Here is a 27,829-nt window from a genome sequence, read left to right on the forward strand (position 1 = left end):
ACTTGAATTTCCTAAAATTTTATCATAATTTAAAATTTCTATTTATCTATTTTTATGAATTATATTAGTTATATATATATATATATATATATATTACTTTTGTTATTTCAACAAAAATTGAAATAATTATTTTTTACAAAAAATTAACCTTTTAAAAATTACATTACGAACTTGAATTTCCTAAAATTTTATCATAATTTAAAATTTCTATTTATCTATTTTTATGAATTATATTAGTTATATATATATATATATATATATATTACTTTTGTTATTTCAATAAAAATTAAAATATTTTTTTTAAAGAAAAAATTATTTTATAAATGCCCATTTGGAATTTGGATTTACTAAATTTTTTTCATAATTTAAATTTTTATTTATTTATTTTTTATGTATTTTTATGAATTATAATAATTAATTATAAATATAATTTTACTAAAAATTAAAAAAAATTCAATTTTTTTTTTTTAAAAAAAAAAACAAGTTGGAAGTCACCATTTGAGAGTTGGCCTTCCTTAAAAAAATCGTCATTCCAAATGGCGACTTGTAAGGGTGAAAAAAATTAAAAAAAGATGGGCATTTTGGTAGATTTATTTCAAATAGGGGTAGTTAGGTAATTATTTTTTCAGAAAGAGGGTAGTCAAAAAAAAAAAAACCCAGGTATCGAATCAATCAAAATGTATTGTTGATGAATTTCTAATTTTTGAGCACGGATACCACTACTAACATGAGTGAAAAAATTTGAAAAAAAAGGAATATTTTGGTAGATTTATTTTAAATGGGGGTAGTTATGTATTATTTTTTCAAAAATAGGACAGTCAGAAAAAAAAAAACCCGAGTAACGAATCAATCAAAATGTATTGTTGATAAATTTCTATTTTTTGAGCATTGATACCACTACTAACATGCGTTGGGTAACTAGGCATCTTTAAAGATAAAATTGTCTTGCGCTTAAATGTTAACAGACTTTGACTCACACTACTGAGGTGTCCTTGGTATCCAAAGTTATATTTTTAATTAGTTATATTTTTCATATTTAGCTGTCATAATAATATATTTCTAGCGGCCCCAAATAAATTTATGGAAAAAAAATTAGCATAAATAAAAGTTAAAAAAATTCACTTAATTAATAAACTTACTAAATAAAAATTATCACTTAGAGAAGATAGGAGACAAATAGAATGAAGTAAAATCTATGACTAAATTCCATCTTAAATATTTTGAATAAGTTTAACTTACTACAAAAGATGCAACAAATATTACGAAAAATACATTTTTTTTTTCTTCTCTACTTAACCAAACAAATTATGTCCCTTTTCTTTTTCCTGACCAATATCTAATTGTCTTTTTATTCATTCTATTAAAATTACACCATTCCTTGTGAACCAAGCAAGAAAAGATTATCTCCTATTGTCACAAACTGAACACCTACATACAGGGGCACACAACTCGGAGCCCGGATTAGCATAAGTACGCTAAGGACATCTTCATGAATTAAAGAGCATTGTTACATGAAATGTAGCATAATGAAAGAGAGAAGGGAGACTAAGAATTCGCATTGGCTTCCATCTGATTCTATATTGGTTGCTCATAAATTATTTTGTTAACTTCACCCAAAAAAAATCATGTCATTCTCCTATTGCATCTATGCCACCATAATTTTTCTTGCGATCAGTTGAACTGCAAATTTGCCAATCTAACCCTATAGCACCCGTACCAAAAAGGCAGCATTTTTCTAAAACAATTATATCTTTCTACATAAAGCATATACAAATTTAGACCAGTATTCGAGTACATTCCACTTAGTGCATTTCCAGTTCCTGACAAGACGGTGTGGAAGTCATCAATGATTGTTGTTTACTTTGGCAAGAGAGGGATGATCTTTAATATCCTCCACTGTGACTGTCATGAGCAGACAACTCGGTTTGTGAGCTAAAGGACACCGAAGGCGATCTAACAAGGAGGTCCAAGGATCGAACCCAAAAAACTGACAGCCCACAAATTTCTAACATACTAACATTCTTCAATGAAAAATATATCCTACATTGCTATGGCTTTTCCACACGAATATTTCAAAACTCAGTGCGGGCCTTTTCACCGGAAAATATGCTGTTCAACAGAGAAATCGCCACTATAAGACAATCAATGAACCAAAACAAGAGGAACAAAAAGTATTAGGCAACAACTGGGGGTATAAACAAAATTCAAACCTGTTTATATACAGCATGAAATGAAGAGCACTGTGAATACACTTGGATCTTAACTACCTTAAGTGACAATCATGAAGTTGCAGATATTGCATCTTCTGAGTCAACCTTCAACTGAAAAGCAGTGATAGAATAATAAGAGCAACCATACCGGCAAGATTTTTTTCTTATTAAAGAAAGTGAACACACTGAGCTTACCATCTTCAGATGATTCAGCAAAGAACCGTGTAACATCTTTTTGAGCTTGTCACAGTGATCTACCATGTGACCCATTCTGATCAATTCTTCAAGTTGGTACAGTAGCCGCTCAATAGTTGTGTATGGGAACCAAAGAGCAAATGGTCTCTTCCTTCTAATTATATCTGCTGGCCTCTGCAGAAAATGTTGACAAAAGCAACATCAGTGAAACAGACAGGTATAACCATGAACATAGATAATGTGCTGCATGAATCTGCCAGTAGCTACCACACTCCATATATCATGCACATTTATGCTGTCTAATTATCTAATCTAATATTGTCAATTTGAAAAGACTAGAAAATTATGTTAAGTGAAATTTATTACAAGGTGGCTGCATAAATCCACCAGTAGCTACCAGACTGCATATATCATGCACATTTATGTTGTCTAATCATCTAATCTAATATTATCAATTTGTCAAGACAACAGAAAATTGTTACGTGAAATATATTACAAGGTAACCAGACAGAGACAGCCCAACCAGTTCTGTTGGGAATTCTAATGTTAAAGTGATTAAATGTGTACATCATACCAGCTGAGCAAATTATTCTATCCAATTCTAATGATAACAGTAATAAATTCAATTAGTAATAGTAAAAATTAATTTTACCATTGAAGCAAATGATTCTATGTACTCGAGTAAAAGATAAGTAGCTTCTGCATATCGACCATAGTCAACATAAAGCTGAAACAAGGATGCTGGATTTGATTCTCGGCCAGTCATCCCCATCATCCTTTCCTTTTGACCCTCCTGTCACAAGCCATATAAACAATATCATACAAAATCTCATATTATAGCACCCAAGGCTGCATGAAGAAAAAAAGTATATCCCTCATACTGTGTAAAAGAGATACAAGGGGTACTAATCTAGATTATACAAGTCCAGTCGAAATTGGTTGCAGTCCAAGCTTTTGATCCAGAGGCAGCCAAAATGATATAGAGGCTTGGATGTAAGTCTGATTAACTTTCTACGAATAAGATTGAATATCAACTTGTACCAAATCCTATAAAGCACTTATTTTGACATTCACAACTGCTTTGTAAGCGAAACTAGATTTAATGTTGACAATCAAATTGGCAATAGTAGCATTTATAAACTAAGGAGTTTAAGCTTGATTAAAATGTGAGTCGGTCAAGAAATAGTAGGATTTAATAGTAAAGGATAAAGTATTTAACTAGTTACGATTTGAATAGGATGAAGCACAACCAATGTCATTCAGAGAATAAAAACTTGCCAAAGCTGGTACTACCACATTGTATTGACTACACTCATCCTAGAAATTACCTTGAACAATTGAACAAGCCAAAGAGGCAATTCAATCTTAGGATCTGCACGTAGAAGAGTACCAGCAACAATAACTGGCAACCGACCATGAAAGTCCTTATACCTCTCCTGAAATTTACAAGCAGTTTAAAAGGAAAAAATGAACCAGTGACACAGAAAAATTGTAAATTTTTAAAATAATATACAAAAATGAACCTAACAACCCCACTTAAGAGAATTATATCAAGATACTTCAGAAATATATATATATATATATATATATGTATATATATATATATATATATAACATGGGAAATGCCCATCTAAAACCATCTACACAGCTGAATAAGGTTCAATGAGTGTTGTCTTACTGACATGGAGCATGTTATGCTGTTTCCAATGCCACAATTTTTAGGGGTTTAAATTCCACCCCCACCTTAAATGTCGGGAAAAAACACTAGAACAACAAGACTTGACTCCAACTGACTAAGAGACAAGAGACCCATTATAAGTTACAAATACAATAAAAAAAAGTCAAACAAAAATGACATTGTCCTAAGAAATACTAATGCTTACTAGAAAAATTATCTTTTCCAGTAATAAATTTGTTTTCTTAGCAAAAAAACTAATGATAAAGCTACTTATTGGAAAAACTTAACTTTTCAAATGATCACAAAATTTACTTCTGACCATATTTTTGCCTTCACCATCTATTTCTGACCTTATTCATGAATATCAGACACCAAACATTCTATCTATCAAAACAACTACCAGATATAACATAAAAAGTTTTAAAAAATAAATAGGTGGGTGAAGGCAAGAATAAGCTCATTAATGTTCTGTACGAAAAATGAAAATTTCTCAATCATGGCACGCCCACCAACATTTCTAGACTGGCTGATCATACACCAGAATTAACTAAAGGCTAACATAGAAAGAGCAGAAGATACGAACAAGGTAAAGCTTGAGAGTAGCCCAACGACTATTTCTGTCAGTTTGTGGAGCTGTAGGAACTGTAACAGGTGAACCATGAACAATCATCTCAAGCTTTGATGATGTCAACAAATGACCATGTTCCCTGAAATCACCAAAAACATTTATCAATTATACAATGCATAATAAGTATTAACAGGACCAGTTAAGTGAAAAATTGAAAATACAAAGTGCCAAAATACTAAATAAACAGTAATGAGAACAAACTTGAAACCACCAGAATGACTGATAAATTGTATAAGTTAGGTATAGTATTTCAACAATATACGACTAACTGCTTCAAAGATAAAGGTAAGGAATAGGTCAACGTACTCAACCCAAGTGGACTCTGCTTTATCAAGACAGCATTTGATTGCCATTTCAGATAAAACTCTTTCCAGTTCCCTAAAGAGAAACACCAAGTCATGGATATAAGCAAACAATACATATATACAAACAAAGAAACACGCAAACTACACACAAATTGTGCAGGGGTGTAAACCTATTCAATCCTGAACCCTTGAAAAATCTGAGAAGGATTGTAAAAGCTATATCATATAAATTGTTTTGGACAAGAAGATCGGCCAAATCTGATAGGGCCCCATGTTTTCCTGAAAAAATGGCAATAAAGGTTCAAAATTATATCAAATGAAAGCACATTATAACTTAAAATCATCAATCACCCTGGAAGCAGTCGTAAGCTACAGTGACCATTCAACAAAAATAACACACAAGAGAGAGAGAGAGAGAGAGAGTTACCAGAAAATGTCCACTTGACATTTACCAATGACAGCATATACTCTGCAGATGTTAGCACAAACTCGTTCTCAAGTTTTTCAATGTCGACAGCAGATTGCCACTTTTGAGGCTCAGCAACATTGTCAGCTGTTGCAGCAAATTAATGAAAATGATATCACCACCTCTTCAATAAACATTAGTACAAATTTTATATGATAAAAGAAGAAATTAATTTAGGCAGAGAAGATGATTACAATGAGATAATATTTTAAGGAAAGAGAACTTCAAAAAAATACAAAACGATAACATCAATGAAACATAGCTTCCCAATCCCTCAACAGACACGTCAAGGCTACCCTTTTAAAAAGATATAATTTTAACACAATGTGAAGAACATGCTATGCAGTTGCAAGTATTAAATTAGAATCCATACTTTCTGCACATTTCATTTTGCTATAAATTTGGAGGTAAAAACTGTGAAATAAATGAAAGTTCATAATTAACAAGCAGCATGGTCTTTGTTGTTAAATTACTTACAATATTCATCCGGTGTTCTTTTAGCTTTCTTACTTGGATAACATTCACTCGTAAGAGAATTTCCATCTGTCAGCGAATCAATCCACGCATATGCAGGATGAACAAGATGCAGTGCATTGACTGCAGCAGAGAGTGCATTCAGTCTCTCTTGCAACATCAAGGAGCTGCCTTGGTTATCTTTCAATGCTGCTTCAGTTCTCAAACGAGCAGAATACATGTACATGTAGTTTGCTGCCCGTCGCCAATTATGCTGATGTAATTGAAATGCATAGAGCAACTTATACAAGTTTGGCTTTGCAGAAATATCTGATCGTTCAGCCTACATATTACACAGTGAAAATTCTGCACATTACAGAAAACAGCAAAATTAACATCACTTGATGTGTTCAGTCAGGCCATACCTTCCAAGCCAGCTCTTGTTCTACTTTTTCTACTAACCCAATAAGGGGAAGTTTATTGCTGCAAAGAATCTGTGGAAAAAAAAGTAATCAAGATTATGGGAAAATACAATTTGGAACGTGAATGGAAAGTATAAATTTCCAGTAGAAAATTAGTGACATGCACTATCCTTTTAATATACACCGACCCACAGTAGATGTTAACATATAACTCAGCATATTAAGTGAGGAATATCAACATACTAGTTTTAAACAGGCGAAGTAAAGGAAACATAACAGATATAATAGTAGACTGATAGGGAAATATACAAAAATATCATTTACACAAACAGGAAACTCATATGCACAGACTTGCACGTAATTACGAATTATATAGCTGCACATAATATCGGAGGCAGCAGCGTAGTACTATTAGTTTGTTATAAATGAGTGTACTTTAATTAAAATACCATCTCGATTATCTAATGTTGACTTAGTCATCAAAAAATAATATTATATTAGTCAACCTTTGAGGACAGACCCATCAACATATTCCAAATGGAAACATCAACAATAGGTAGAGGTCAATTAACAAAAGAAAAATCAGAAGACCTCGTCAATGTTTTCCAACCTTTATAGCACCTTGTTCATAGAGAACAATTATGAAACGCCTCAAGCAGATGTATTTGCTCTCCTCATCAGGATTTGAAATTATTGCACAATATGCATCATAATACCGACCAAGATCTAAGGAAAATATGAAAACATTAGCCCATAATCTTCCCTTGATGGTTGTCCCTGACTCGTTAACAGAGTTGCCCAAGAAATTTTCATCTTTCATATGCAGAGCCTCGTCAACTTGCTCAAGTGCAGCAAGGGCAAACTGACAAGCACCTTCGCTAATGTTATAACGTTCAAATAACTGCATTGCCCATTGGTAGTATTGAAGCTTCCATGCAGCAATTGATGTACAACCACCTGTATTAAAAGCACACATCAATAAGCAAATAGAACTTAGGATTCTGATTGTAAAAAGATCATTGGATTTCAGCTACAGGGATACCCACTAAAACCAAGATGTGGAGTTCCTACGTCGACAGATAAACTCTGAAGAGCCTCGGATGCACCATTTCCAGATGCAGATCTGCAATTTAAAACCAATAAATAGTAATCGTTCACACATGATTAAGGCAACCACAATGATAACCAAATTATATAATTGATGAGAAAGAACATCCAGAGAAAGCAAATGCTTCCCAGCCAAGGTATGACCCGGAGCTATAAGCTGAAACCAACAAAAGGAAAACTCATATCCCCCTCCTTTCCTTCTGAACTACCCCATATAGCAGATTAGTTCCCTCCCAAAACTAACTCTCCCCCTTGTGCGTGCGTGTGAATGTAATAGATGTATCAGAGGAGAGCATTGTTTTAATGAGTGGAGCAGCAAATTTTGACCATACAACCATTTAATTGATGGTAAAGACTAAAAGTTACTTAAAGGTCATATTACTCTTAATCTTAAATAGAAGCATGCAACTTCATATTTTAATCTTAACCATTGAAGGGAGATCTAATTGTCTAAATTTGTTCCTTACGCTCTCTTAAAAATAAACTTCACTTGTGAGAGAATTGGATAAATACACGCACATAGGAAGACTGTAATGTACGAGATTTCAAAGTTGACAATTGTTCAAATTACTGATCAGGGAATACACTAATCTGGTCCCCCAATTTTCTCTTCCTAGTCTTCTCTCTCCTTGTTCATCAAATCCTTTGTCCTCTATTAATTTACGTATATGCTATTTTGGCTCTGGATCATATGCTTTGTTTGCATTAAATCTAATTCGGCAATTCCGTAGACATCTAAAGATCTAATACTCAGTAATATATTTTATAGCTAACACACAATATAAGATCAAGTAGTTTCAATAACAGTCATATGACTTGTGAGATCACAGTTTTGCCTCACCCAGCTATCTAGGTCAAGTCCAAAAACATGATCTGGTGAGCTCATGTTGGATAATGTGTTTGGGCATAGATCACCAGGATGGACAATGCTACCACTGATCACTCTAATTGAAGCACTCTTCCCTATTAAAAAAAAATAAAAGAAAGGGGCCCAAGAGCCAATTCAAATATTAAGCCACCTACGAATAGAGACCTATTTTGCCTATCTGGAAGACTCAAACCTCCCATGCTAATCCCATCAATTTGCTACCTGTTATCTGCTTAGTATTGAATATCAATGATAACCGTTTCCCATTATTGAATAATCTGAGTACAATTCTAATCATCTCAGCTTATATACTTGCTGAGGTGTCACCTGCTATAGCAGGTTTACAAAAGGTTAGATGGACAGCAGTCATATAACTGCCTAATTGAATCTACATTTAGTTACAATCAGTCTCCTATTTACTATACTCTTATACTCGGTGCTTTTGATCAATTGAGTGGCCATTAGTCGGTTTGCATTACTCCCTCTAGTCAAGATATACTTGGTTGAAGGGTGCTGGATTGACATCAGCTGGGTTGAGGATGGTGGTTCACGTGGACTAGGTTGCGTATGGTGGCGGCCTCTTCAACCCTCCTTCCTGATTGGACTTTTGGTTCGTGTGGTTCAATATGTGAGAACTACTATGTTTATCTTAGTACACACTGTTTTACTGCACTGAAATCAACTTCAAGAGGGCTGCTGTTGCTGATAACGCTGGTACTACGCTGTGACTTGAGAGTTGTGTTATCTTCATATGGATTTTCAAATATGTACCTAAAGATGTAATATCGCCCCCTACTTATAATACTCCCCTACTAACTATGACTTGGGGGGACTTTGGTACATAATGCAAACAATTAAAAAGTGAACTATTGTACCTAAAGAAACAGCGAATGGCATCCGAAATTTTTTTGTCCTTCTGTGTTGCATGCAATCCACCCTGCACCTGCGCAAGTAGACAACATCCTAGAAGATGATGACGTATGCACCATCCACCATCGGCATCTTGAATACTTTGGGATGTCTTCTCCTTTAGCAAATGTGCTTCCACCATCATAAGTAATTGCTTTTGAAAAATTTTCAAGTTGAAAAATTGGATACATTCAGTAAAGATAACTAGAGTAAAGAAACCTCGTGAAGGGGCCAAACTCCCATTCTAATAAGAAAAGTAAAGGCAAGTAAATAACCTCAGCGGCACAATACTGGTCATGCTTAAAAAGGATAAATGCAAGATCAATAGAACGACTCAAGAAAGTAGAAGATCCTCCGTCTTGGCCCCAAATGATCCAACTGATGAAGTCTCTCATCCTATTAATAGAGCTTTGCATATTTGAAAAACTTTCTGAAGAAAAGTGGCTACCGTCTATAGACGAACTTCCAACATTTAGCAAGAAAATAAAAGCCAAAGTCAAGTCACATCTGGCAAACTTCTCATTCGATATTTGTTTCCTCGTGTTGCTATCTGAATTTAGGAGAAAAAAAATGTTAACATAAAATTGGTGGATTGGCGTATGTGATCAATTCAGCAACCCCCAAATGCAAATGTTAGGAAATCATAATGGACATAGAGAAAGGGAATAAAATTACTGCTCAAATGAAAACGAAGAAAAAAAGAGAGATCTATTAATGAGGCACCACATTATCCACGGACCAACCTAATAGTCTTGGGCGTTAGCAGTGGATGGGAAAAACCAAACCCCAAATTGACTAGATGTAAGACCTAAATAAAACTTTTAAGACATAGACAACCTCACCTTACAAGAAGGCTTTGTGGGGGTAACTTAGGCCCAAAAGCACAAAATAGAATGTAAATAAATTATATAACCTACCTATTTGCAATGATGAAAGTTTAGAACTGAAATCCTCTGTACCAGCTGGTGCAGCTGGTGTGATGGCAAAGAAGATGATGATCAGCCACTCAAAAATAATTTCTTGAAGCATTGGAACTAACTCAAGTTGTATTTTGGTTATATCATCATGTGACAAGTGGACCTGCAAGAAAAAATATATAACATCTTAATATACATTGACACTGCATTTTTCTGGTGAAAATTGCTTCATAAATACTTTGAAAACTTGCTCTACATAAAAAGAGTGAGTGAGTGGATATAAAAAATTTGAGGATGAGAGCCATGGTAAAAAGTGAGGGTGAGAAACAGAAAACACAGAAAGAGGAAGAGCACAGATCTTTCTTTTACCCAAAGACAGTTCTGAAAGCCGAAAAGGAGGTAGAGGGTTGCAAACAACCAACAGAACAAAGTATGTGCAGAAAAGAGATATGGAGCCCTAGCTCAGTAGGAAAATGCTGGGGTTGGACAGAAACAATGGTAGCGAACAGAGAGTGTCGTGTGTGGTTAAAGCTTTGAACAAGGTTTCAAACCTTAAATGCTATTATGATGGATAAAAGAAATGAAATTGCAAAAATAACACCCAGAATAATTATTTGACAACTCAGAAAATGGGGAGAAATCCATTTCAGAGCATAGCAGCTGCAAAAGCCAAGAATAAAGCAATTGGAACAAAATTGCAGGCACAACATACATGATGCAAATGCTCTGCAATGACGTTTCCTTAGTGGGTGTTGGACATGACATGATATAACGGTGCAATACAAACACTACTGCAACCAACTGATAACTCTGATACCTATGAAGCTACATATATCAAAATTACAATTTAGTATTGCCTGTTCAAGATCTGAAAAAACATTCACAAACAACTTAACACAAATTTTTTACAGCTTATTTTCCATCATTAAAACCCCATGAGCTCTACATCACATTTAAAATTTTCAGATTCTACTATTGCAGTAGTGACTGTCATTCTGATTCACGGGTTCCATAAAGTGCAGTGAGCGTTCATGAGCTTGGAACCATCAGAAAAATCAGAATCAATAAAGAGTGGGAAGTTAACAGAGCAAGAATCGATGAAGAAAGATTCAGAAAAGGAAGAAAATCCAGTCTCGCGTTTGTGGTTGAAGAAGGAAACATCACACGCCGTAAATGACCCGTTTGGTTGGATGAACAGTGCTATGAAGTTCTTTTTGGTTCAGAAAACTTATAAAGAAGATGAACGTTCTATCAAAGACTTAAATTCTGGAAATTTGAATATGGAGGAAATAATGTTTAGCGACAAACAAACAACAATGGCAGAGGAAGAAGGAAGCAGCCACTGTATTGTGCGCAAAGGCACTGGTTCTGTTATTAGTTAGTTATCTAGGATCAGTTTGCCAACATCTCAAGAATCGACAAACATCAAACCCAGATCAAGTACATCAAGAACAAAACCTTCAAAATGTTACTATTGAATGAAGAAAACCATGAGAAAATGTAAACTTTATGGTGAAAATTTCAAATAGCTATCTTATTTAATTTGAAAATAATTTCAGTTAACAAATGATTACATTAAAAACGATTACGCAAGAAATATATACAACTTCATAGGGACAATTTCCAGTTTGCTACCATTTTTTATTAGAAAATAATATCAATAAACAGATGCTCACAATAAAATAAATAAATACTATTTCACATATGAGAATATACATATAGGGCATGTCTATAAACTCACCTGACCGCTGATGTCCACCAAATAGCTTAAAAATAGAAGAAAGTCCCAGGCATATTCGAACATCATCTTTGCAATCTGATACGAAGAGTGTACCATAATGGAGGAATTTATGTTCGAAAACATTTCAGTATCAAACTTAAGCATTACTTTCTGAGGAACCAAAAATTTCAGTAAACCCTCAATTACATTTAAAATCTTGCCCCATGTAGAAGCTTTTTTGTACAGGCCTTGAAGAGACAAAAACATGTCAACAGAGAGTTTCCTCAAACTTCTATGATTTGATAGTTCCTTCTCCACGACAGTTGTATGATCACCAGAAGTAGAACTTTGGAGCACTGGACCTGATGTACAATAACCAGTTTCCAGAATCTTCACTATGCAGTGAACAATATCTTCAGAAGAGATCACGGGTGCAGTTAAAAGTGATTCATAAAATATAGAAGAAGCAGTTTTGCCCAACTGTTGGCTGAAACTTGTTACACACCTAAGCAAATCAATCAGAATTTCACATTCAATATCATCATCAAATAAATCCACAACGCCTGTGAAGTCGCTAACTTCATCTGAAGAGCCTACAGAATATGCACAAAGTCCATATTAAGGAAAGCAAATGAAAATAAAAAACTGAATATCAGGAGCAAGTTAATTAAAAATATCGAAGGAAAAAATGAAGTATATTATAATGTAAAATCATCAAGAGAAAGAAGAGTATCCATAATTTTAAATTACCCTCTACAATCCGCTCAATATCTTCCAAAGACCGAAAAAGTGAAACTGATTTTTTTCTGATTAAACCAACAGCACCAGTAGAGGAATCGACAAGCAAGCCATATAATGCATTGTTCTTGCACCAATTATGGAAATATCGAGCAAAAAAACATTTCCAGCAATGCAATATGGACACTTTTCCAGATCCAACCTATCACATTATAAATCTTGTCAGTATACAACTTTCCCTCCAAAAGTTGAAGGGAGAAAATGCAAGGAAAGAGATGAGAGAGATTTAACAAATATGACAATGAAAACCTCATGTTCTACAAGTGAAAGTATCTCCTTTTTCAGTCCGTCTGCAGTTAATGTTTGTAACTCAGATTCACTCAAATGCCTGTTATACTCAGCCAGAGTGGCATGCAAAGCAGCATTATGATGAACCCCAGGAAGAACCAGCCTCCTTAAAAAAATAGAAGATACAAAAGGCAAAATATCATCCTGCAGAAAAGAAATGACAGACAGTCAAGCTCTTCCTCATAATAAATTTCCTATTTTATGAACAGCCAATATCTCTAAGTATATGAGAACTACCGGCAGGGGCGCATCTTAAATAGGACAGGGAGGTGCCATGGCACCCCCAAAATGTTCTTCTTAGTACATATATACACATTGTAATATAAATTTTATACTTATATATCACGCTTCCCTGTATTTGCATAAATGTTGTGGTGGTGCAATGAAAAAGTATAACTTTACATCCTAGAGGTAATGGGATTGATACCTTTCACAACCTTTTTTGTATTATTTTGTAAAAAAAATGCCAGAGGTAATGGGATTGATACAAAAGTTTTTTAGTCTAGCACCGGTAGTTCAAAACATCAAACAAAAGAGTTCATCTTCAATATTTTTATATATTAAGCAGCTAGAAGCAAAGAAAGATACATTGCTTCTACAACCACCAGTGAACATTGACAAATCCAATAGAACTAACCACTTGAATTGATACATATAGATTTCCTATGTTGAAAGTTAGGGTAGGCAAATCCAATTTCTGTCAAAAAGCATCATTTACAAAGCACTCAGAGTGTTTGGATGAAACCATCACCTTGTTCATAGAGTGGGAGTAACCATCTTTATGTAAAGTCATAATTGACAATAAACAAGCACAGTACACTTATTAGAGCATACACACATAAACATAGTGTGACCAAGGTACACAGATGTGTCCAGTAAACTACGAAACATAACTCCCCCACTAATAACAAAGGAATAGAAGTCCTCAAAGACCTTCAAGATTAAAATAATACATGATAACTGATGCAATACCTTTGAGGATGCAAATATTGAATGTGTGATCCGCAAAATTTCGTCTGCGAGATGTTCTGAACTTTGAAACAACTGATCAGCAACAAATTCTTCTTGTAAAGCATAAGAAAATGCTTCTACCCTGACAAAACAGATTGACAAGAAAAATAACTTTACCATCATTAGAAGGCACAACCAAGATATAGACTTACGAACATATTACACAAGAATAAAACAATATTAATCTTAGACCACTAAATAACTTTCTATGGTATAAGTTTTTTCTCAAATCCGAAGTTGTCTGTTAGGATTTCAAATGAATATATCATCCCAAAATCAATTTAAAATGCATTAATGTAACATTATTCATGCACAACAATCTTTTAAAATGTAAGAAGGTAGCATATATTTTCTTTATTTTTACCCCTATCGGTATCCAAATTTTCACAAATTTGACCTAAAATAATAACATGGTGAAACTATATAAATTAATTGGATTCATGAAAAATATTTCTTAAACAGATCATGCAGCGTTAGCGCATATGATCAATCAACAGAGACCCTGGTCCTGTCTGTTGATAAACATAGTTCTGCAACTATTGATTGACAAAGTTTGAGCCTTCTCAATTTGACTAGTGAAATGCTAAACAAATGGAGATACAATTCCTGTTTATACTAGAACAACTAATATGTACCAGCCTCTTGCAAGTAATGGGATCACCCTATTGAAATGCAATGTAAGGCTGCCTCTGTAAGAAGCCCACAATTGGCCTGACTCTTCTTTTGGAACTTGTCATGGCACAGGTTGCCCTTTTTTATACTAACCTACTACGAAACTCAAAAGAGCAGCCTAACATAAAAGATAAGAAAATGTTACATACTCATCAATATTTCTGGCCAACAAGTGTGATACTAATTCATTATCCTTCAGTATCCATATCTTGTCCGACATTAGTTTAACGTCAAGGCATCGTCCCTGGACAAGATGAAAGCAGCTTCACAACTAGAGTAAAGATTAAAAAATAATCACATCCAATACAAGCTAGTAATTGAAAAGGGCAACAGATTACCTCCTCCAAGGAAATATTTTGCACTGAAGGCTCCATAGAGAAAACAATTCTGTCCCCAAAATTATATAGGATACTATGTAAAGATACCATCTCCAAGTTTTCATCCTAGAGCAATACAAACATAACAAATCAAAATGTAATAGTGATTACTACAACAACTAAACAGCTGATGCTCAATTTGATATTTTAATCTTTAAAGGCAACTCAGCTTTCTGTCAAAAAGACTTTAAGACTGTAAGTGTTAAACCAATCCCTATGATGTCTCTCTATTTTGAAGTAGGTACACTAAAACTGTATGCTCTACAGTCATAAATTACAATTATTCCAATTCTGCCAAATTAATATTAAAAGATGACAGATTCGACCGAATGGGGGGAGGAGAAGCAGGTACACTAAAACTGTATGCTTTTATATAAATTACATCCAATTCTGCCAAATTAATAATTAGAGATGACAGATTCAACCGAATTGGGGGAGGAGAAAAAAAGAAAAATCGGAAGAACTGAAGAAGAACTGCAATGACAGAAAACAAGTGTAGAAATGAAAATATGAAGCAACAAGTTAGAGATAATAAAGAAATGACTTTCTAGTGTATGGTTCATGTATTTGCTTCATAAAAAAGCCTGTGGACTAAATAAACAAACCACATGCCACAATCTCTAGTCACCACCAGCTAAAGCACTTTCTGGTGTGATTAACTCAGATTTATACAAGGATAGAGACGCACACAAATTGAATATGGAAATTCAATAATATTAAAGAAGAGATTTATCAATCACATATATCATAATGTTATTGCCAGCAAAAATAAGACAGTCAATTTTGGCTAACGGACTACTTCATATGTATTTTAATTTGTATTCGACAAAATACAGTTCTTTCAAACTCAAAATTAAACGATAATTATCTATGTAAAGGTATTCTTGTCATACCTATGATTCAAACTGCAATTTATTTTAAGCCATGATCGTGATTTTTCTGACTTTTAAGTATAGAATATAGATCAAGAGCAAACAAAAAGGATTCTTCAATATATGACGAATAAACAATATTGCTCCTGCTAGGATAAGACTGTGGGGTTATTTTCTTAGAGCATAACAAGAAAAAGTTTAAAAAGGAACTCTTCAATCCAAATATAAGGTAAACATGTAAACATATGCTTGCTATCATATGTCTTTTATCAAACTCTAGTCATTATGAAAGTTTCTTTCAAGTGTACATGCAAGGATAAGATAAGGTAAACATTATCAACATTGTAGATATGTATTTTGTAATTAGCAAATGAGTAGGAAATACAATGCCTTTAATTTCATACCTGAGTATGTCTGCACAAGATTGCCAAATGAATTATGCTTGAATTGGGGTAACATGGACCCATCCATAACCTTAAAAAGTTAGCGCCTGCAAAAGCAAACATAGAGCACATCTGCATTTGTGAATACAAGTTAACAAAAGAACAAGGAGAACGTGATATATATTAAACAAAGAAAGAGAGATCACATCAGATGCAACTCACTTTCAAATCCTATTTGATATAGCAACAAAAAGAGACAATGTTTAACATTCTCAATTCCCATAGATAAGACAAATAAAAAATGTCCTGCGTCATATTATACATTTTCTAGTCTATTGCATCTTAGGCACAACCAGAAACCTTGTTGAAATTGTAGGATTTTAGAGAAAATGAGATAAAATAATCAGGGTTTGAATATTATTGATATTAGCTTTATGCTAACTTGATTACAAAAGACTCAATACTAAACTCTATTTATAGAGAAACATACATTCAATCCTAAATCAAGAACAAATCATAATAATAATAATGAGAGATATTCTAAATATCTCTACGATTATAAATTGATCCTAGGAAATAACTCAAGAGTCTTTAATATGATATAAAAGATATTATACGATATTTTCTAATATTCTAACACTACTCCTCAAGTTAAAACTTAGCTTGTTACAAGAAAACAATATTTAGCTCCGCAAGATGGAAAGACAACGCAGGGATGCAAGTGAAGTCGGAGAGAATTGCTATAAATATAGCATAGTCAGATAGCTGGAATAATCATCAGCATGAGAGAAATTCATGGCAAACAATTGAACAAAGCAAGGTATGTTCTTCTAAAAAACTACATTTGGAAGCTTCAAACCAATAATATCGAAAACTCAAAATATTTAAACTAGAATATGCTTCAAGCAGAGAGCGGCGTGCTTCAGGGAGAGAAAGGCAAGGCCAGTACATCTGAGACAAAGATGGGGCCAGTGCATCTGGGACAAATTGCCAAGATAAAGTGAATCATGAAAATAAAAGACACTGCCAGAATAACCATCAACGGAAGAGGAAGTCATCATTAATATGATTCATATGTGGGAACAGATGCACCACCAGAATGATCGTCGATGGGAATAGAAGCCACTATTATAATCTATGCGTAAGAATTAAATTGCATGACAAACACCACAGAAGAAGCAGCGCGACTCTAACGAAACGAAGCCATGATCGATCAACAGAGTGAGAGAATGCATCCAAAACAAGGGAGATAACGACTGTTTGAACAAGGACGCGTATTTACATTGATCAAAATTGAAAAGTAAGGGAAGATCTGGAACCGTCGGAGAGAGAAAAATCGTGCACCAAGATAGTAAAAAGGAATTCCAAATTTTTAACCACGCCCAACAGAAGCAAGGAAAATTTTACCCCAATATTTGATGGGTACCCTGCATCTACTTTACTCTTGTCCTTGTTTTGTGTCAAATACAAGAACCCAAATGCACCAATTATACTCCCGAGTTTCCCCGTTGTTGATGATATTCCATGGCAAGTAAATAGGAATCTAACGGGAAAAATCTATGTCGGCACAACAAATGTGGTAGCATTTGGCCCAAAATTTGCAAGAAGGTCAATGTATACAATGTGACAAATCCTATATGGTGATCCTTATGAGTCCAATGTTCATAAGGAATGGCAAGAGCAAACATGAAGACATTCATAAAGAAGAATTCCATCGATTGAATTGCAAATCATCATATCTTGTCAATGAGTGCCACTGTAAACTAGTAGCCTGGAACAGTGGTACATAGAGCGATAAGCGTTTGAGCTCTTGCGATTCTGTAAACCTCCTCAAGTGCATTCATTGTTTGTACAGGAGGTATCCAACCAATTGTGTTGAAAATATCCTTCTGGAATAGATTTTGGCTATAAAATGCAATAACAAGCAAGAACCAAGTACTTGTTGTACCAAGTAAATGTAGTCCATGGCAACTAAGGAATTCCTTTGAGAATAAACCACGTGACTGTTTCTGCTCACCAGTCTTTGGTTTAGCTTGGATCTCAACCTACAAAACCTTAGACATATTTGCTGCAACCTTAGTTGTGTCTTAGCAACTAGAGCGGTGTCTGTAATGAACAGTTTTGGGCATCTTCATCCGCCATGTCTGTAATGAACAGTTTTGGGCATCTTCATCCGCCAGTAGTAAGTCAATGCAGTTGGGAGTGCTCCTACCATCACAATTATCCTCCAAATGTAATCTGCTTGTGGAACAGTTGAACCAACTGGGTCAACCCAGTAAGGTGGAGAATTAAACCTAAAGCAGCTGAAACTATGATTGCAAATACACCACCTCCCAAGATTCCATAAACCTGCATGGCAAATACAGCAGCAATGAAGGCACCTCGAGTCTTCTTATTAGAATACTCTGACATTATGGTAGCCGAAAGCGGGTAGTCTCCACCAATACCAAGCCAAAAACGGAAGAAGCAAAGAGTTGCCATGACAGATTTTGGATTGTGTCCAAAAGAAAGGCCAGAACCAATGGAGCAAATTATCATCATCATGAGGGTCATTTCAGACTTTTTTCCTACCCAACTTATCACCAAGCCATCCAAAGAAAAGTTGCCCTGAAAGTGTTCCACAGAAAGCAACACCATTTATAGCAGCAGCAGATAAAACAGGATAATCATCTTGCTCCACATCATCTTCATCATCACTTTTGGCTGATAGCTCCAAACCAGCTATAGCAGCTGTGACAAGGGAAAGATCTTCCTCCCTTAAAATGTGCAAAATACACCTCAATAGTTCCTACAGCAAGCTCAACGGGGTTACCGGGTTAGCAGCAATAAGCTTCTCCCTCACAGCCCTTACTGCGTTACTCAGAGTTGTAGCTTGGTTTGTTTGTGGCACCCTCTGCTGTGAAATCACAGACCGAAGCAAACTCGGCTGCCTACTTTGCTGTGGCCTGAGAACCTTCAATTTTACGTTTTCTAAGCTAATTCACAAAATCATAACAAGGGAATGAACATCTGGCATTTTGGTACCAACCTGGACAGCTTTCCCACCGGCGGCCGACGACAAACTACGGCTGCGTTTTCCGGCAAGTTAAGTCAATGTGTTTCAGATACAAAGGCAAAGCTGATGGAGATGGTCATTTTCCGGAAACAGTGATGGCGGCAGTAGCAAACTGAACAGAACGAGTGAAACTGGTGTCGGAATGTGTCACAACAGTGGTTTGAAAAAAGAATTATCACGTTGAAAAAGAGAAACTATGATTATATTCCGTAACTGTTGGGAACAAGCGGAACAACGGCAAGATTGTTCAAGGAGGATCGAAATAGACTCTAGATACCATGATAAAGTTGTGGGATTTTAGAGAAAAGAATGAGAGAAAATAATAAGGGTTTGAATATTATTCATAATAGCTTTATGCTAACTTAATTACAAAAAACTCAATATTAAGCTCTATTTTTAGAGAAACATAGATTCAATCCTAAATCAGGAACAAATCATAATAATAAAGAGAGATATTCTAAGATATCTCTATGATTATAAATTGATCCTTGGAAATAACTCAAAATACTCTAACATAATATAAAAGATATTATAAGATATTTTCTAATATTCTAACAAACCTAATCAAAATTATTAACAAAAAACAAAAATAATTACAAGAAAGGATGTTTCTCCGGCACCCTGCCATTTCACCAATAACCTTTATAATTTACAAATAGTGTTCAACATTTGATCACCTCTCACTTAGTTGAAATATAAATAAAGCTACGTCAGGAATAGTGGCACTGTAGTTGAGTGGGAATGGGCTTTGGTGTAACACTAAATACTGGCTAACCGCGTTTTGCAGTAGCAGCCGCAAATGGCGGCAAAGTATCCTTTTAGCGGCAGCTAATTGGTTGGTGTTTGCAATGCACTTTTTCACCCTCTGATATATCTCATTGTATATTTTTTTGCAAGGGCTTTGTTATCATTTCTCATTCTAGGTTTACATTTCCCTGCCTCTCTTCCAACTCATTCGTGAAAATAAAAATAAATAAAAAATGAATAAACACAAGAGACACTCTGTTTTGCTGTGTTTCTATGCCTGCCAAGATCAAACATAGCACAACGACTTCTCGTTTCAGGCAAGGGCAGAGGCATTTTCTGGTGACAGCAACGGTGTTTGCAGCAGAAGCTCTCATGTTCAGGTTCTCTACTCTTTCTTGGCTTTGTTTCTAGGTTCTTTCCCCTGTTTTACGATGTTTGCAAATCTGCAAAGTGCGAAAACCAACCAGCACCCGCACAATAGACACTTTCTTCTGAATCTGTTAGTGATTCTTTTTACAGAATCACCAGTAATTTTGAATATTTTTAGAACTTGAATTAGTAGGTAAGTTATATTTTTTTTGCAATGAAGTAGTTAAGTTATATTGGCTTTTGATTTTGAAAGTTAGTGACAAATTGTAAAGGTTAATTATATTTCTCAAGTATGATAAATTACCCCTTACATTTTGTATATTTTTCCATTTTGAGTGTTTCTGTATATTGTTGGGTTTTTATGTTTAGTTTGATACTATTTTTTAGTCTTCGCAATAGCGGCCATCCCACTATTCCCATACAACTTTAGCTGTTTTGGGGTCAGGGACTGGGCACCACTATCATAGATTAACAGCATAGAAAAATAGGGCATTTCTCCATCACTTTGTATGTTTTACAATATTACTTGATCCTAATCTTTATCTTATTTCTAAAAAATATTACTTTCTAACAAACATAAAAATTGGAAATTATCAAATAATATATTTATGTCAGTCGATATATATAAAGTATACATATAAAACATTCAAATATATATTGCCGATTTTTAAAAAATTAATAATAAACAATAACTATATTCTGATTAATTTATAAATATTTTGAAAATATGTAAGAATTTGGTCAAGTAATGACTGTAATGCAAGAGTCTGTGAAGAAATATAATGTATTTATTTCAATTAAGTGGAACAAGTGATTAAATATTTTGACTACAAATTATCAGGGTGCCAAAGGAATCACCTATAAGAAAGTTTAGACTCTCTTCATAAAAGAGACACAATGAAAACAAAATTTATTTATTTTTTGTATAAAAGAATAAATCCATCAAGATGAAGAGAAAATAAATAAGAGGAAACTAAGGAAATAAGGGATCCTCCAAAATAATACACAAAAATATATAAGCAAATAATACCAAGATTTGTATAGACAATTAATATTAATCTTTTGTTTTCTTATAATCTATTCTTAATCAATGTGTTTTTGAAATTGACAGGTTAAAGGAGGAGGGGAAGCGACACAGAAAACAGACCCAGAGAAAATTTTCAAGATAATTGACAGAGTGGGCACAGACGAACAGTGCTATTACTGTAAAGTGTAAGAGATTTTTCCTATGTTTTTTTTAAATGAAATCAAATAATGCATGTCGAGACGAAAAGGCAAGCAGTTTGCCCATCATTTAACATAGTCTTAATGTAAATAAACATATAGATAAATATTTGTCTAGAGCTATGATGCATAGGTATGGGTATGATATCAGATACTGGTAAAGATATGAGATACGACATTTTATAAAAAAAATCAAGGTACAGGTAGTCAATAAAAAAACATGACTTTTTAATATAATTTAACAAAGAGAGTTAAATTATTCAATTTACAATACATAATCACAATAAAAGTTTAAAAAGTCACAAATTGTGTTCACTTACAACAACAAATTAACTCAAAAACACAAATAATAATATATTAATATATAAGAAAATCATCAATTTCAATTACAATAAAATAATGTAGAAAAAACAAAGTACCCACGAGTACAGTACGGGTATATCACCATTTTAGAAGTACACATGCCTCATAGGACTAGAGTTCTCAATTTTATATTATCTTTGATGTGTCTTTTAGAGTTTTACACAAAAAAGTAAAATAAAATATAGAAGGTAGAAAAGGAAATGAATAAAGAAGGAAAATATTAAAAGTCGATAAACAGAGAAATCCTGGTAAATTGTGTTGTGCTAGAAGATGTATCTGATTTGGAACCTCTTAGAAAGGAATGAGAATAAATAATCTTCCTATTCGGTCCAGCAAACATTAAGCTTATGAAATTAGTGAAGATCATTACGAGCAAATTGTTGCCTTCCCTTCAAATTGTCTCACTTACTTTCTTTAGAGTTCCTGACGCAAATTACAAAATTGCATATACCACTCTAGGTAGTTAATCCCAACGTTTTCCGGCAAGATCCTGCTGTCCTGGTGCGGTCCAATGCCTAACTGCGACGGTGTGGTTTGCGACAGCGTGAAACAAGATCCGGACGAGATCCCACTATCTTAGTGTAGTTAATCCCAGCGTTTTCCAGTGAGATCCCACTATTATTTTTTTCTACTCTGTTGTGTTGTGTCAACTTTCACCTCAAAAGAAGAGGAAAAAGAATATACTAATGAAGCTGATGTTTATCTTTGACTCCTATGCTAGAACATGCATTTGAGTTTTAATATTTAGTTATTTTATTACGGTGTGTAAAAGACTTCAATATGCATCATCTTCATTTCCTTGACTTTTGTTGGTATTTCAATGTAAGTTTTGACTAAGAATAAGACTTGTGATTTTTTATTACTAATTATGAATGTTTCAGAGAGTCATTTGTTAATTTTTCAATTAATATAGGTTTATATAGTATTATTCATGTATACTTTGTCCACAAAATAGCAGTTATCCAGCCTCTCCCAGAACGCGCTATCCCACTTTTGGGGTTAGCTGCGACGCTCCACTATCTACGATTAAGTACCTAGGTACCACTTAACTTTTGTTCAAGTTTAGTTCCAATACGAGATATTTAAAGAGGCCATGAAACAGTATTTCTTCTATTAATGATAAAACTGTAAAGTCCGGGAGCTCTTTTAACAATATTGTATCCATATTCTTCACAAAAAGATCGTTGAACTTGTAAATGCTAAAAGGTTTCCAAAAATCCATTTGATTAAGAACAAAGCCAGCCAAAGCTTGACCCTGGTAGACCCAAAAGATCTTCTAAATTCTAATAACCTAATACCATACAGCACATATAATTTCTCTAGATTTTATAAACCAACAAGTCAAATCACAGAATCCTGAACCCTACATGTACAAGTAGCCTCCAGGTTTCCCAATATTTTCCATTCGTTAGAGATGAGTACTGCAGAAATCAATACTAAGAGTCCTCTTTAATGTTTGTGGAGCTCAGATGGTAACAGGACAAGTAAATAACATAGACATAAAAGAGTAGATAGAATTAAATCCAAGAGGTAGACAATACCTGCCAATGTCATTACACCCATGTTATGACTAAAGACCCTGCTATGAGATGCTAGATCCCAGACTCGTAATGTCCCATCCAAATGAAGTGTAAACACAAACTTCTTCCCGTGCAACTCAGAAATTACCAAGTCTTGTACAGTACCCACCATTTTACCCCTAGAAGACATAATTGTTGAACATGTTATCATTCATAACTCAGGAAGGTTCAATCCTTAAAAGAGAAAATAGATTGGTAAATTAGAAGAAAAATTATCTAACATAATGTGTGTTAGAATGTAAAAAGAGAATACCTTGATATTAAACCCCATAAACGCCCAATTCCGGCTTCATCTCTCAGCTCATGCACAAAGCCTTCATGGAAAAACAAATTAATTATAAACCAGTGAAAAGTAACAAACAATCAACAAATTTTAAAACATAAATAGAAATTTAACATAGTAAAAGGAGAGTTTATGTTGTTATACAGCTGAACCCATCCCTACTTTCCAATTCATCATCAAATCAAAATGGTAAACAAAACCAGCCTATATTAGTGAATTAGAGGCATGATTACAAGAAGTGGCACATGCAGTACTAACTAAAGAACAAAGAGCTAAATTAAACATACCAGGAGCACTTGGATCGAGTACACCAAGTTGGAAACAGAAAACCGAACCATCACTTGTGCCAATAACAAGACACCGAGCTGTTGCTGTTACAGCGGTAATTGCCGCATTATTCAAAACATAATCACGCACATTAAGCTCTATAAGCTCGTCCACAGGTAAAATAGAACAGGACGCATATGCAGAAACATTTCGAATTCTCAATAGATAAGCCACGCCGGAGACAGTCAACACGTAGAGCAAGTAAGGGAGTCTAGAAGTTCCAGTAATCTGCATCAACAATTAACACAACTTCACACAAACAACACTAAATAATGCACAATAAGAAATAGTCAGTGGTTATGAATAAGCAAAAGTAACCTCATTTTTGAAGATAAACGCGAAGGGGAAAAGCGCGTCGGGAAAAGTGAATCTGAGTCCAACACGTGGAAATTCTTTGGAAGCAGTGAGCTCGAGAAGTTCCAGAGCTTGAGGCTGTGTCTTGTGAATTCTCCTGATCAAAAAACGAATGAGGTTAGTGAAACGGTGAAATTATCGAAAAGTTAGGGTAGAAATTGAGGAGGGAGAGGGAGGGAACCATATAAAATGTGTATCTCCGATGACGGAGCAGGAGGCGCGGTCGTCGGTGATGGCGGCAGCACCGGCATCGATGGGAACATTGGAGGAAGAAGGAACGGAGAGGTCAATCCAGCGAACGGCGTCGCTTCCGATGATAGGGACTTCCTTTCCGGCTAAAGTCCAATGAGTTCCCATTGCTGTTGTAGTCGGAGTTTTCGTCGAACAGAAACCAAACCCTAACGTGACAGGGTTCAGGGCTTTTAAGAAACGGACGAAGATCGGTGACTTGGCGCCCAAATGGAAATAAAGAATAACGTTGAAAATAAATATTTCTTCATAAATAAATATAAATATATTCATTTATATTTGTATTTTAAATTTGTACCAAACAAAATATTTATATTTTTTTTAGAGTAACAAAATATCAATATTTAAATATTATATATATATATAATATGATAAAAAAGAAATATAATATGGCTGGTCCAAATCAATTTTACATTAAAAATAAGTATAAATCATTTATTTCTGTCATTTTACATTATAACTGAAATTTTTATTATTAAATAATTAATCAATCATTTTGTCTGAATTGTCGATGTAAATTTGTTTATGCTAACTGAACATGTTCATTAAATTTTATATATATTCCAACAGTAAAACAAAAATTATATATTTTTAATACAAATATATTTAATTGGTGTATATATGTGTTCTTGAATGAACACTAGAAGGTTGATCACCAAAATTGGTGATCTAAACTTTAGGTTGTGTGTGTTTATTTCCACGCTACTAAACTTTTATAATTTTTGCCCTTCTGAGTAAGATCTTTCTTTAAATGGAAATGTAACTGCAATGCTACTCATGTCAAAGTAAGGCATAGTGTATGTAGCACACATAAGTATGGGTAAATATGTGAATTCGGTCACCTAATCCAATTCGTATTTTGACTCAACTCATTCAAGTTCGGGTCTAATATGAACCAACCAATTGAAACTCAATTATGTTCGGTTCGAATATCGAATTTAACTTTTTGAAACCATGAACCCGCGAACCCAACCAATTGACGTAGTATATATATTTTTATTTATTTATTTACTATTGATGTATGTTAAAATTTAGTTATTGGACTATGATTGAAAATTTGTTGATAATTTAATTAATTTGAGTATTTTATTGTGTTTGTGGAGGTATTTTAGTATGAAATTATATATTGCGATACAGTTTTATTATTTGTTAAATGTTCAATTATTTAAATTTAATTATATTTAAAATAAAAAAAATTATTACCCGTGATCCCAATCCAACCAAATTCACTCACAATCGAGTTGGTTTGCTTCAGGTTTGATGGAAAAATCATGGGTTGAGAGTTCAACCCAACCCAAATAAAATTAATCGGTTTGATATCGGATTTGGTCAAAAACGACTCAACCCGTGTACAGTAAGATGCTTAATTACTAAGTGATCATATATTGGGGTGAACTCCCCATTTATAGTAATTATGAACTTCAATGGGCTTTTGTTGGTTGCTACTTTTCCTCACATGATTGTTGAGGTCAATAGAAATTTTGTAGTTGCCTACATATTTTATAGTATGAGATAAGCGGAGATCCATATTTGATTAATAAAATTTTGTTGAGGTCAATAAAATTAATCGGTTTGATATCGGATTTGGTCAAAAACGACTCAACCCGTGTACAGTAAGATGCTTAATTACTAAGTGATCATATATTGGGGTGAACTCCCCATTTATAGTAATTATGAACTTCAATGGGCTTTTGTTGGTTGCTACTTTTCCTCACATGATTGTTGAGGTCAATAGAAATTTTGTAGTTGCCTACATATTTTATAGTATGAGATAAGCGGAGATCCATATTTGATTAATAAAATTTTGTTGAGGTCAATAAAATTAATCGGTTTGATATCGGATTTGGTCAAAAACGACTCAACCCGTGTACAGTAAGATGCTTAATTACTAAGTGATCATATATTGGGGTGAACTCCCCATTTATAGTAATTATGAACTTCAATGGGCTTTTGTTGGTTGCTACTTTTCCTCACATGATTGTTGAGGTCAATAGAAATTTTGTAGTTGCCTACATATTTTATAGTATGAGATAAGCGGAGATCCATATTTGATTTAAATGAATTCCCCAATGTGTGAAACAGTATGAGTACGCTGGTCTTTCTATAATTCTTATTTGCTAATGTGTTTCTCCGTTGAGATGACATTGGGGATAGCTCCTGCACCATGTCATTCTCTTTAATTGACTTGTTCACATTATGTTAGTCCTTTATTGGGCTGAGTCATTGGGCATGTCTTATCTTTATAATACGGATCTCCATGGTGTTCAATCTAATGATAATTTGAGTTGAGACTCTTAGACCCATACAATTACACGAGACCCTTGGTTATTTTAATAGGTAAATGGTCTAAAAGCCTTGAAGACTTAAAATCTTTAACAACAAAATTGAGATGGAAAATTTTCTACTTTCCTAATGTGAGGTGTCATACCGTGGTAGTAAATTTTCCCTATAGACTTGCAGCTCATTGTTGACTTGATACAAGGCAAAATGTCCAATAATGTCAAGTTCCCATATGTTGAAAGGTCGTGATGCCACCGCTTGATGTAGTACCTCTTGTGGTTGATGTGATTGGTTGACAAACCTTTGGCACTTGTCACATTTTTGTACAATTGTCGTGCAATTTGCCCTTATCGCTAGCCAATATTTCCTTGATTTAGTTCTTTTAAGGTCAATGTTCTAGCTTAAGGATGGTTTCCACATATCTTAATGGATTTCCTGCATCGTATACTCAACTTCTTTATTTTCTAAGCAACAGTAAGAAAGGGCGAGATAAACCTATCATATATAACTTGTTTGTTATGATAGTAAAATAAGCAGTGACTCTTTTGATATTTCAAACTTCTTTCTATTGATAAAAGAATGCATCGTTTAAAAGGTATTTTCTAATGTCCTTCATCCATATCAAATTAGCAATGATGAAGTAGATTTATGATTCATACATGTTGGGCGTTTGTATGGTCTGAAAAGCTACAATTTTGTGTTAACTTGATGCCTTCATG

At 34.1% G+C, this 27,829-nt stretch overlaps 1 protein-coding gene and 1 pseudogene across 2 annotated transcripts; both read right to left on the reverse strand.

The window, feature by feature from the left end:
• Positions 1-1,461: 1,461 nt before the first annotated feature.
• LOC101513691 (nuclear pore complex protein NUP160) lies at positions 1,462-25,051 on the reverse strand. 2 transcript variants are annotated; one of them, XM_012714872.3, is made up of 28 exons: positions 24,763-25,051; positions 24,546-24,678; positions 24,188-24,455; positions 23,871-23,931; positions 23,579-23,736; positions 16,301-16,386; positions 14,986-15,090; positions 14,797-14,891; positions 13,937-14,057; positions 12,926-13,108; positions 12,629-12,818; positions 11,900-12,471; positions 10,159-10,321; positions 9,517-9,791; positions 9,208-9,395; positions 7,404-7,480; positions 6,968-7,314; positions 6,361-6,429; positions 5,993-6,278; positions 5,444-5,569; positions 5,187-5,295; positions 5,018-5,089; positions 4,667-4,790; positions 3,734-3,841; positions 3,058-3,198; positions 2,406-2,579; positions 2,211-2,321; positions 1,462-2,109 (listed from the first exon to the last, which is right to left on the reverse strand). In XM_012714872.3, the coding sequence occupies exons 1-27, from the start codon at positions 24,936-24,938 to the stop codon at positions 2,280-2,282; spliced, it is 4,449 nt and encodes a 1,482-aa protein (XP_012570326.1). In that variant the 5' UTR covers positions 24,939-25,051; the 3' UTR covers positions 1,462-2,109; positions 2,211-2,279. The 2 variants fall into 2 exon arrangements, with proteins under 2 accessions (XP_012570326.1, XP_004497536.1); XM_004497479.4 differs by having other exon boundaries at positions 5,960-6,278.
• LOC140919946 (probable inorganic phosphate transporter 1-7) lies at positions 16,432-23,572 on the reverse strand (annotated as a pseudogene).
• Positions 25,052-27,829: the final 2,778 nt, after the last annotated feature.

The sequence above is a fragment of the Cicer arietinum genome, chromosome 4, assembly GCF_000331145.2.
Source record: "Cicer arietinum cultivar CDC Frontier isolate Library 1 chromosome 4, Cicar.CDCFrontier_v2.0, whole genome shotgun sequence".
Lineage (NCBI taxonomy): Eukaryota > Viridiplantae > Streptophyta > Magnoliopsida > Fabales > Fabaceae > Cicer > Cicer arietinum.

What these genes read in the sequence shown, in the direction of transcription:
- LOC101513691 (XM_004497479.4), bottom strand. Translation starts at nt 24,938, where the DNA reads ATGGGAACTCATTGGACTTTAGCCGGAAAGGAAGTCCCTATCATCGGA. An exon ending in GGAGATACACATTTTATATG is followed by an intron (nt 24,679 to 24,762) that starts GTTCCCTCCCTC and finishes TTTTTTGATCAG; the next exon opens with GAGAATTCACAAGACACAGC. An exon ending in CAATATTTGCATCCTCAAAG is followed by an intron (nt 13,109 to 13,936) that starts GTATTGCATCAG and finishes TCTTTTCTGCAG; the next exon opens with GATGATATTTTGCCTTTTGT.